Genomic DNA, 12,961 nt, shown 5'->3' on the forward strand with positions numbered 1-12,961 from the left:
GTAGCCACGAACAGGGTCAAGTATAATTTCCTTCCTGTAGACTACCGTCGCGAAACACGAGTGCATAAGCCAGTAGGCCTACATGTACACATGTAACAACAGGGTCGGCACAGAACTTTATTTAAATACAAGAAATATTTATTCATACAAAAATATTAAAAAGCCAACATTGCGGGGGAATCCGAACCGTAAGAGTACACTTCCCATGATTCTAGTCAAAAGCAAGGAAGATAAAGAGCAGCAATTCAACGCTATAACCAAAGCTCTTATTTTATTTGAAAATCAGATAACTGTGTGGGATTTTGAGTCATCCTTGATTTTTTTTTACGTTTAAGATTATTTATTTTTCTATACCGAACCACTGTGTTAAAATATTTGATATTTTGTTTCAAAAATTAAAACATTGCATAGCCAGTATTCCAAAGCATAATATTTTGACATAATAATCAATACGCCACTCCGTTAATAGTAAATAGACAATTCCATTAATTCTGAACTAAGAATTTTCGTAAATAGTATTTTTTTTATTTGTGTGATTATATTCAATAAATTTCTATGTTTTCCTCATTAAAAAGACTATTTGAAATGTTGGTATTTCTCAACCGCAGTTTTTTTTTAATGGCCAATATTCCGCCCACCCTGTCGCGCCTCCCTGATTCTCGTGCATGTTTTCCTCGTATTCAAAACTATTTTCGATGTTGGTATTTCTCAACTGCAGTTTTTTTTGTTAGTGGCCAATATTCCGCCCACCCTGTCACACCACCCTGATTCTCGTGCATGTTTTCCTCGTATTCAAAACTATTTTCGATGTTGGTATTTCTCAACTGCAGTTTTTTTTGTTAGTGGCCAATATTCCGCCCACCCTGTAAACCCCCCCCCCCCCCCCTGATTCTCGTGCATGTTTTCCTCGTATTCAAAATTATTTTCGATGTTGGTATTTCTCAACCGCAGTTTTTTTTAATGGTATATATACCGCCCACCCTGTCGCGCCTCCCTGATTCTCGTGCATGTTTTCCTCGTATTCAAAACTATTTTCGATGTTGGTATTTCTCAACCGCAGTTTTTTTTTAATGGCCAATATTCCGCCCACCCTGTCGCGCCTCCCTGATTCTCGTGCATGTTTTCCTCGTATTCAAAACTATTTTCGATGTTGGTATTTCTCAACTGCAGTTTTTTTTTAATGGTATATATACCGCCCACCCTGTCACACCCCCCTGATTCTCGTGCATGTTTTCCTCGTATTCAAAATTATTTTCGATGTTGGTATTTCTCAACCGCAGTTTTTTTTAATGGTATATATACCGCCCACCCTGTCGCGCCTCCCTGATTCTCGTGCATGTTTTCCTCGTATTCAAAACTATTTTCGATGTTGGTATTTCTCAACTGCAGTTTTTTTTGTTAGTGGCCAATATTCCGCCCACCCTGTCACACCACCCTGATTCTCGTGCATGTTTTCCTCGTATTCAAAACTATTTTCGATGTTGGTATTTCTCAACTGCAGTTTTTTTTGTTAGTGGCCAATATTCCGCCCACCCTGTCACACCCCCCTGATTCTCGTGCATGTTTTCCTCGTATTCAAAATTATTTTCGATGTTTGTATTTCTCAACCGCAGTTTTTTTTTAATGGTATATATACCGCCCACCCTGTCACACCCCCCTGATTCTCGTGCATGTTTTCCTCGTATTCAAAATTATTTTCGATGTTGGTATTTCTCAACCGCAGTTTTTTTTAATGGTATATATACCGCCCACCCTGTCACACCCCCCTGATTCTCGTGCATGTTTTCCTCGTATTCAAAACTATTTTCGATGTTGGTATTTCTCAACCGCAGTTTTTTTTAATGGTATATATACCGCCCACCCTGTCACACCCCCCTGATTCTCGTGCATGTTTTCCTCGTATTCAAAACTATTTTCGATGTTGGTATTTCTCAACCGCAGTATTTTTTTTTTAGTGGCCAATATTCCGCCCACACTGTCGCGCTCCCCTGATTCTCGTGCATGTTTTCCTCGTATTCAAAATTATTTTCGATGTTGGTATTTCTCAACCGCAGTTTTTTTTAATGGTATATATACCGCCCACCCTGTCACACCCCCCTGATTCTCGTGCATGTTTCCCTCGTATTCAAAACTATTTTCGATGTTGGTATTTCTCAACCGCAGTTTTTTTTAATGGTATATATACCGCCCACCCTGTCACACACCCCTGATTCTCGTGCATGTTTTCCTCGTATTCAAAACTATTTTCGATGTTGGTATTTCTCAACCGCAGTATTTTTTTTTTAGTGGCCAATATTCCGCCCACACTGTCGCGCTCCCCTGATTCTCGTGCATGTTTTCCTCGTATTCAAAATTATTTTCGATGTTGGTATTTCTCAACCGCAGTTTTTTTTAATGGTATATATACCGCCCACCCTGTCACACCCCCCTGATTCTCGTGCATGTTTTCCTCGTATTCAAAACTATTTTCGATGTTGGTATTTCTCAACCGCAGTTTTTTTTAATGGTATATATACCGCCCACCCTGTCACACCCCCCTGATTCTCGTGCATGTTTTCCTCGTATTCAAAACTATTTTCGATGTTGGTATTTCTCAACCGCAGTATTTTTTTGTTAGTGGCCAATATTCCGCCCACACTGTCGCGCTCCCCTGATTCTCGTGCATGTTTTCCTCGTATTCAAAACTATTTTCGATGTTGGTATTTCTCAACCGCAGTATTTTTTTGTTAGTGGCCAATATTCCGCCCACACTGTCGCGTCCCCCTGATTCTCGTGCATGTTTTCCTCGTATTCAAAACTATTTTCGATGTTGGTATTTCTCAACCGCAGTATTTTTTTTTTAGTGGCCAATATTCCGCCCACACTGTCGCGTCCCCCTGATTCTCGTGCATGTTTTCCTCGTATTCAAAACTATTTTCGATGTTGGTATTTCTCAACCGCAGTATTTTTTTGTTAGTGGCCAATATTCCGCCCACCCTGATTTTCGTGCGAGATGCACTGAACTGCGACGTCGAGACGGGCCACGAGCGCCTACGCGGCACGCAACACGTCGCACAGGTCACGTGACCTTTCAAGTCCACACAAACCGTAAGGGGGTGCCTCACATTTCAGGTCATGATTTTATATTTATATTACACCCTGATCAACTTTTAGACTTTTTCGATTGTTTAACTTTTCACGAAATGAAAAAAATATATATACAGCGCATACTTTTTTGCATAATTAGCTGCCAAAGTTACATTTTAAACGTTTTTGCGTTGTACAAACAAGGAGAATTTAATTTATTGCAGAACTGAAACTTTTTAGGTTTAATTGCAATGCCACTGGCTGTCAAAATCGTAACAAATTTGAGAAATTTAAAATGCCACGTAAAATTAATTAATATTTTCTGAAATAAATTCAAACCATTTCTTGAAGTAGCCAGTGGCATTGCAGTTAAACCTAAAAAGTTTCAGTTTTGCAATAAATTTAATTCCCCTTATTTGTACAACCCAAAAACGTAAAAAAAAAAAAAAATGTAACTTTGGAAGCTAACTATGCAAACAGTATGTGCTGTATATACTTTTCATTTCGTGAAAGTTAAACAATTGAAAAAGTCTACAAGTTCATCTGAAATTACTGTAAATATAAAATCTTGACCTGAAATAGGAGGCACCCCCTTAGTCCGCGCGGTTTTTTTTTTTTTCTCCTGGTGTCAGATGGTTCTGATTTATTGGTTTACGATATAGTTTCAATTGTCTCCACGTGCTTATCGCGAGATTTAAAACAAAATGATCTTCAACATAAAACTTGTATTTTTAAGAGAGAGAGAGGGGGAAATCAATATACATCTAGTTGAATTCAACACATTTTATAGCTTAACAATTCTTTTATCGTTTTAACACTGAAATATCTGCCTTCGTTAAGACAGAGACCACGCATTTGCAAAGACTATCACTGTGACTATTGACAGTATAATTCCAGTGACTTCCCAGTGAAAACTAATTTTTTTTTTCTCGAACATTTTCACACATTCTTATAGATTGTATTTACCTCTATCTGCGATGTTTCACTTTTAGCGCGCTTGGCGGACATGCTACCTGCCTTTTTTCGTTCTTTGCTGAGGGGGCTACAATTTTCGATAGTTACGAAAATTCCGATCGCATGAGGGGAATAGTTAGGTACGTGGTGGGGGAGCCGGGATAGGAGGAGAATAGCTAGGAGGATACGGCAGGAGAGAGATATACCTAAATGACGCAGGATACTTGCACACTAGCCTACTTGCATTCTTGCGCAATAGCATAATTCAGCCAAAGAGAATTATGTTCCCTATACCTAATAACTAGAGACCTGAATAATTCGCGGGTTCATTACGTGCTATGCTAAAATTCAAATAATTATTCATTAATGCTTCTTCTGCCACTGGTCCACTGTTAATCTGGAGGACTGAGGGCCAATTAGAGACCCTCACTCATACAAGTGTCGAATCACAGGCCACCCAGTCGTGACGACTCACAAGTCAGCAGCCAATGAACAGTTGGCATTTGCCCGAGTGTGTAAAGGATATTGGAGTCTATCCTAAAGGTCATTGAACCCGCGAATTTTTCCGGTCTCTACTAATAACGTAATAAGCAAGAAGTTTAACTTCTGTCACACGTGGACTCCACGCATCGTTATTCCGTGACAAGCGTGTGCCATTGCTCTGAACGTCCCCGCGCCGCGACAGGACTCTGCAGGCCTCGCCACCCTCCGCCGGGCGACGCGCCTCCCGCCCGTGCCCGCCCGTGCCCGCCCGTGCCCGCCATTCACCGCGCCCGCCCGGGGCTGGCTATTGATCCGCCCGCGCCCCCCGGGGGCGTGACGTCACGGCCAGCCGCCGCCGTCCGTGACGTCACCCCGTCCGTCCGTCCGGCGCGAAGGAGCCGGCGGCGGATCCGACACGGAGGACGGGAGCCGGGGAATCCGCCTCCCCCCCCCCCAAAAGCACGGTCGCTACTGCTGTTCATCCGCGCGCGTCGAGTGCACACTTCACACCCACGTGTTCAGGACTAGATAACAGTCGCGCGCACAAGATCTGACCGCCACGTTTTCCAACCTACTGATTCACAATAGGTAGAGACATGCAAAATTCGCGGATTCATTTCGCGATAGGCTAGCATCAAAACAGCTATACCTTCGTACCGCTTCTGCGATTGGCCCACATTTTATCCGGGGAACTGTGAGCCAATGGGAAACACTAAACCAAGAAAGCCAAGAAAGTGCCGAATTACGGACAGCCTAGTTGAGACGTCTCACGCGTCAGTAGCCAATGAGCAGGTGTCATTTCCGCGAGTATTTAAAGGACTGTGGAGTCTATCCTAGAGGTCAATGATTCCGCGAATTTTGCAGGTCTCTAACGATAGGACATAGTACGTTCGTATGCACGGAAAAGGTCGTGGGCGTAGGAGGAAAATGGATACACATTTTAAGTATATGGTAACGTGGGTTGATACCGGACTACGTGTAAAGAGAAACGAATCTGTAAATAAAAAGCTAATAACTCAGATTCGTACACAAGCAGAACGCTCGCAAGCTGTTTTACAAAGTATTGTGGAAATAACAGTGTACCTTGCAGAAAATAGTGGTAGTTCAGATAAGCCTTTCACTGAAAATAATGGTAATTTATTGGGGCTAGTACAACTTTTAGGTAAGTTTGACAATGTAATGATGGAACATTTGAGAAAAATATCGGAGAATGAATGCTGTGTTTATATGTTAAATGTCTCAATACAAAATGAGATTACTTCCCTATTAGTGAAGGAGCCTAAACAATCAACCATTGATAAAGTTAAGAATGCAAAGTATTTTTCCGTAATCATGGATTGAATACATAAACTAAGCCATAAGGTACATGTATCCTTAACAGTTCGTTATGTATACGAGAACATACTACAATCAATGAACTATCAGTATAAGACGTTTTATCGGTTACAACATCGCTGTTGATACTTCTGATCTGCTAATGAAGGAACTGGTAGAAGGATGTGAGCTTGACATGGAGAACTGCAGAAACATAGGGTACGATAATGGAGCAAGTATGGTAGGAGTAAATAAAGGCACCTATACAAAAAAAATTTTAAAAGAATTTCCAAGGGCTATACTCACTCCTTATCCCTGCTATAGCCTAAACTTGGTCATTTCAAATGGCGCCTAGTCCTCAGTGAAATCTACATCACTTTTTGTGTTACTGAAACGTCTTTATTCGGGTTTTGCCATTTCTATTTCAGATGGCACCAAGTCTTCAGTGAAATCTACACCACTTTTTAGTGCACTGAAACATCTTTATTCGAGTTTTGCAAGTTCTACTTCAGATGGCACCAAGTCCTAAGTGAAATCTACATCACTTTTTGGTGTAATGCAATGTCTTTATACGATTTTTTTTTAGTTCTACTTCAGATGGCACCAAGTCTTCAGTGAAATCTACACCACTTTTTGGTGAACTGCAACGTCTTTATACGAGTTTTGCAAGTTCTATTATTTAACGTTGGTGTATTATCAGTGAGAACACAACAAAGACTGACTTTGAAGCAAGTATGTGAAACACGATGGGAAGCGCGCATTAACTCTGTGCAGGCTGTTCGCTACCAATATCGTGAAGTACGAGAAGCTTTAATAGAGTTGTCAGAGAGTGTTAATGATGCCATAACAGATTCTGAATCCCTGTCATTAGTTAACCACATGGAGGATTTTTCGACTCAGTTTCAGAAATGTGACGATTTCGTGAAAACGTTCAAAGAAAGAGGGTTCACGGATGCAATCACAACATCTAAATAAATAGCTGAAGAAACAGACATTGAGCCTGTTTTCAAAGAAAATCGTCACAGCAAGAAGAAGCGTATGTTTTCTTACGAGGCATGTGATGCACCTCAAGCTATGTTTGAAAGAAACGTTTTCATACCGTTAGAAGAAAAATCAACGGTTTCATTGAGAGTACGACGCAATAAACTTATGACCCATAAAAAGTAAAGTGGATTTTTATTTGATATCATAAACCTTCCTCCGAAAGAAAAACTCAAAGATAGTTGTAAAGAACTCCAAACTCTTTTTTACCGACAAAAGGAGTTTCTGATATTAACGGTAATGATCTCTTTAATGAGTTGCTACATGTAGGATCAGTTCTTGAGAACGCCCAAGAATTGTCCACACCAATTCACATCTTGAAGATTTTAATAGACAATAAACCAAAAAGACTTGTTTACAAATCTTTGGATCAGCCTTAGAATACTGCTAACGATTCCAGTGACTGTCGCTAGTGCTGCACGAAGCTTCAGTAAACTTCAGCTCATCAGAACATATTTGAAGTCAACTATGACACAGGAACGCCTCAACAGACTGACCATTCTTTCCATAGAAAATTTGGAAGCAAAAACCTGGATTTTAAGAATGTGTTTGCAAATGCTCAAGCTATGAAGCTACCTTTTAGCATTTAGAACATGTTTCTTTTAAATTTTGTTTACAATTTATTTTAATTTTATAAATTTGATAGAAAATAAGCATGATAGGCTAGTATAAATATTTGGTTTTGACATACTGTAATTTAGATAAAATATTCAAACCTAATAAAGGTATTAATAATTTTTATACTCTTTTAATTTTATGTTTTTTGCAAACATCATTTACCCAACAAAATAGGTGTATAGATCCCTAATTAAATTTAATCGCAAATCTGATAACGAACCACTATTCTTTAAAATATGTCCTGATGGGTCATATAGATTTAAAGTGTAACTTTTTTCCTGTTTTCAACAAAAACGTTTTCCCAAGCCAAGGTTGAAGGGGGCGTATGTTGACATATCAACCCTCGCGACGGCTCTGCTGTTCACGGTAATCGAGATTTTTTTTTTTTTTTTACCTATTCACGGTTTTTTTGTTCAATTTTTCTTTGTAAATAAAATTTGGTATATTTCATTAATTGAAATTTTTGCTACGCACAATTAAAACAGAATGTTTGCACGAACGACGCGTTTGATATTCGAAGAGCTGACTTAAAACCTATGAAAGCTGCAAGGTTGGTTGGTTCGCGCGCGACCCGCCCCGTGAAAACAAAACCAACCAGAGCGAAGCCTGCTGGAGGAGTCGTCCTTCTGCAGGTTGTGTTTACTGCCTCCGCGCGTGGACAATAAATTTTAAGGGCGGATGTAAATTGGCCTGCCCGGCGGGGTGCTTTGATCGGGGTAAATTGCGAAAACAACATTCTTTTTTTTATTCTTTTCTAACCTCGTCCACCTTGTGTGTGCTTCTAGTGTATGTGGGGAGCAGGTTCTGAGGAACACACGCAATCAACTGGGCTCTCTCGCGAGGCCGTTTCTCGTGTCGCGAGCCCGTGATTGGTGGATAATAATACCCGGACCGGCTGTTCCAAGGTCACGGCCAAGACGAGCTGCAGCAAGCACACTGCCCTTGCAGCAGTGCTGCCAACTTACGGTTCGGTTCCACGTGGCTAAATTGGTTATTTCATTTTCTCGTCCTTGCTGTCATTTCTGAGGGTTTAACCTGTTAATTCACCAATATAGCGCTCTGACATATTTTATGTTAAGACTCAAATTTTCTCAACAGATAATTACTTCAGATTATCTAATAGTTGTAAAAATTCATTATTATGATCAATTGCGTGACTCGACAAAAAATTCAAGAGAGCTAATAGAATTAATTTCTATGAAAATCCTTTAATTCTAATGCCAACAAAATGAAATAACCAAATCGACGTGTAGGTCTTACATTCAGGTCGTTACGACGACGTTAACGAGCTTAGCCCAGCAATAATGTTTCACGTGAACAAGAGCGGAAAACTGGTACATATTAAACATACAACCGGAAATAAAAGATTGAACATGTTTCACAAAAAAAAAATGTTGAAAACGAATGCTAAGAATTCTAGTGCCCGGTTACGATTAGCAAATACTCTATTTAACAGGCAGAGCTAAATTCATACACTTCGCAAATAAACAATAATTACGTCTTTGTTAAACGGTGTGTCAACTCAAAGTGTGTGTGTGTGTGTATAGATATATAAATTGAAGGCCACAGTTAACAAAAAAATCTCTCATCGGGAACCTTTTTTTGTAAGAAGAGTAATATATTGTTTCGAGTGGAACTACTGGTTCAAAAATGATAGCCCAGTTAATTAACTACAGTTTTATGCATAAAAATACTATTAACACAATTAAATTACAACATTTAGAATGTCTCTCCACAAATTCATCACTAACTCTTTCATTAGTCCACAGTTTACTCCCCACTGGAGCTCGGCTCGACAGTGGCTCTATCCACTGCTAGTCTCTTACCTCGCACCTCTGTCCCTACACACTGCCTCGCACACAGCACAGTCCCGATGCACCAGTCTCCGCACACGAGGCCCGTCGCTCGTCGTCCGGTTATCACTCGCCAAGGAGTCACTCGCCCTCCTCACTCCACTGCCTCGGGTGCTGACGTCGCCGTATTTATACCCCTCAGCCCCCTTCTGGAATGGTCTCGCACCCCTCTCGAAGTGTCGCGTCATCAAGGTCGACTTGACACTCGAAGCTCCCAGAACAATGGCGTCCTAGTTACGCAATTTCACGCAGGCGGAACTCTGGGAATGTACCGAACCCTCCTGAGCACTGAGATTTCGATGGAAAAGCGCAGTACAAGTGTTGGAGCGTATGGGGGAGGGAGGGGGAGCGAGTGGGCGTTACCAATACGATAAAGTGTGTCGCGCTAATGGAAAGCGCTCCACCTGCGGCCTAACAGGCCATTTGATCTGGCAGGCTACCCGGCTCACAAACCTGCCTCGAGTATGCTCGTAAAAAAATATGAATCTCATATTTATCAGTTCAAAAACAAAGAATCATATTTGCAATGCTGGGGAAAAGAAGGTAATGTTATTCGCTTCTCCAATTTGATAGTGTCGTAACTAGCTAAAGTTTCTGTATTATAAGTTACAAAACATTATTTTTTTACATAAAAAATGACAACAAGACTTTTATACTGCTCCGGAGTAGTTACCGTAGGTCGCCAGCCAACAACTGCCTCGGGTGCGAAATAGGTCTCTGTTCGGATTAACGAAGAAAATTAATGAAATAAGGGACCCGTCCAGCATGGGTGTATGAGTTATCGAGGCGAGATGATTAGTGCGACGCTCGCTGGTTTGTCTAGCGCGGTATCGTCTGTAAATGCAATATCTAAAATAACGCGGAGTCTTCTCATTGATTTGAGTAGTGACCATAACATTATTTGGTGGAGAAATGAAGATGCAGGTGCAATGCAAGTCCCATGAGTGATTTTAAAGAATCTATACCAGATGTTTCATGCCTAACAATAATTATTCTGAAAACACACCTTTCAGCCATTATCTCTCTCCTAAAAAAATTCAGTTGAAAATCGAAGTATGGAAACAGAATTACTCATCAACCTTCAGCAGATTCTTAAATGCGTTTCGTAAACAGACACCACTTGGATATCTTGAGAAGTTTTCACATCGCGTGGTTTCCTCCGAGGCTCTGCACAGGGACGATATAATTGTATCCCCTCGGAAAGGGCACCTTTCATACTTTTGATGGCGGTAGTTTGGCTGGGTAGACACTGGAAAGGTACCCTTTCCGATTTCTTAAAATGTTTCGGTTTTAATGCAAATATGCACTGGAAAGGTATTACATGATTTCATAGTAATTTTGAAATGTAGCTATACTAACCCAACCAACCGTCCACAATATTTTTAAGTGTAATTTTTTTTATATTGCTTATGATCTTAACCTATGAATCGTTACTTACATGGTTCAAAACTACTTCAAATGAAATGTAAAAATAAATACTTTCTTAACTCTTTTAAGTTATGACTTTGATTGCACTATGAAAGAGCAAAATTTTGAAAGGGTACCTTTCCAGTTAATTTTCTGCTGTGTCATTGTACAGAAAATCCTGAAAGGTACCCTTTCCGAGGGGATATCTTTCCAGTGCATATTTGTATTAAAACCGAAACATTTTAAGAAATCGGAAAGGGTACCTTTCCAGTTTCTACCCAGCTACACTACCGCCACCAAAAGTATGAAAGGCACACTTTCCAAGGGGATACAATTCAGCCCCCCCTCTGCACAAGGGGTGTGCCCGGGTAGGCGGTGACCTTGAGGCATCATCTCCCGTCGACCTACGTGGTCGTTAGAGCCGAAGAACGGTGATATGACAATGAAGCACTGAAGGAAACAGGGGTAGCCCGAGAAAACACACATGCTCACGTCCGCAAACTTTGCTAACTTGCGAAAAGTTCCCTTTTTCGATATGCCGCTGGGAATCGAATCTGGATCTCATAAGTGGGAGAAGACCGAGGTGCGCGCCACTTTACAATACTTGGGATACCATCGCCTTATGTTTATATACTCACTCATACAATAATCATACCGTTATCATGGTATTTCAACGCTAAAATACCACTATACAAAACAATTGAAAATTTACCCATACATAGGTTAATAAATTTTTAATTTAACATTACAATGCAACCTTTTCGGCACAGCCTACATGCGTAGGTAGATTTCGGAAGTACCTATTTCTTCTGGAAATGTTTTGGAAACTTCTATAAACTCCTGTAACATTTTAAGAACTTAATGTAGCCTACATAACATCCCATATGTTCGCCAATATTCAAAAAAGATCGATCTAACATTTTCTTATATTCCATGTAGTAAAAATATTTTGAAAGTTTTTAACTTAATGCACCCAGCATTGAATGTATTAACGAATTTCATATTATGCATACTAAGGTAGTTAGTTATGTAATTATTTTTGATTTCCAAACACTATGTTTCATCCCTTGCACTAATACGAGGTAAAATATTTTTTTTGGACAAAACATTATATTAAATTATATTACAATGGTTATTAATAAATTCCAACGAATTCAATACTAAGAAAGTTTTAATTATTTTTAATTTCAACCCCTGTTTTTGCGGTAACAGTTCGTTTAATCCAAAATTGTTTCAGCCAAAGGTTTTTGATAAAGTTTAGAAGTCTTGCAATAAATTCTAATGGATTTGATAGCATAGTTAACAAAAAAAAAGTAATGACGTGTTTTTCTACCCTTGTTATTTCCACCACTTCAGTAATGATTTGTGATATCAAATTTACTTTAGACCAAAGTTTTCCACAATATTTAAAAAGTTAAAAATAAACATTACTTAGATAGAGTACGTGGTAGGGAAGTTTTATTTTTTTTCTTATTTAAACCCCAGGTTTGTTGTATTATCAAAAATAGTTTGAAAAACGTTTTAGGTAAAAATTATAAGATTTACAAACAATTTGAACGGATTTGAAAGGGTATATATAAGGGAGTTATGATTTTGTTTTTAATTCTACCCCTCATTTTTTAACACCCTGGAGCAATGGTTCGTCTAGTCAAATAATTGTTTCAGACAAAAGTTTAAGATAAATAATATTATTTACAAACAATTTGAACCAAGTTTTTTTTTATTTTTTTTTATTCACCCCTTGTTTCTTCCACTCCTTTTTGTTATAGTTAATCGCATAAAAAATTATTTCAGACAAAAGTTGTAGATAATAAATTAAGGTTTTATAATAAAACAAAATGGATTTTTATAGAGTACATGGTACGTACATTATGATTTTTTTTACAATTCTATTTCTTTATTTTTTCAAATTCCTGTATCAATGGTTCGTCTTATCAAAAATGGTTTCAGACAAAAGTTTTAGATAAAAATTATGAGATTTACAAACAATTCTAATGGATTTTATATTGTACCTACTATAATGTACTATACTATACTATATTATACTACTATATATATTGTACCCCTTGCAGTATGGTTCGTCTAATCAAAAATTGTTTTAAACAAAAATGTTAGATAAATATTATCAGATTAACAAACAAATTTGTATGAATTCAATGTTGTGCTTACGAAGGGAGTAATGATATATTTTTTGTCCTCCAACTCTTGTTTTTTTCACCTCCTTG

General features: G+C 39.0%; 2 protein-coding genes across 2 annotated transcripts in view; one reads left to right on the forward strand and one right to left on the reverse strand.

The window, feature by feature from the left end:
• LOC134539361 (uncharacterized) overlaps window positions 1-6,631 on the forward strand; it is a 66,957-nt gene extending 60,326 nt beyond the window's left edge. Inside the window, exons 6-7 of the mRNA XM_063381345.1 lie at window positions 4,706-4,877; window positions 6,592-6,631. Coding sequence (XP_063237415.1) covers window positions 4,706-4,877; window positions 6,592-6,631 — 212 coding nt within the window. The remainder of the gene's footprint in view (window positions 1-4,705; window positions 4,878-6,591) is intronic.
• LOC134539640 (uncharacterized) overlaps window positions 1-12,961 on the reverse strand; it is a 560,732-nt gene that overhangs the window by 482,998 nt on the left and 64,773 nt on the right. The gene's annotated exons all lie outside the window — the stretch shown is intronic.

This window comes from Bacillus rossius, chromosome 15, assembly GCF_032445375.1.
Source record: "Bacillus rossius redtenbacheri isolate Brsri chromosome 15, Brsri_v3, whole genome shotgun sequence".
Taxonomy (NCBI): Eukaryota; Metazoa; Arthropoda; class Insecta; order Phasmatodea; family Bacillidae; genus Bacillus; species Bacillus rossius.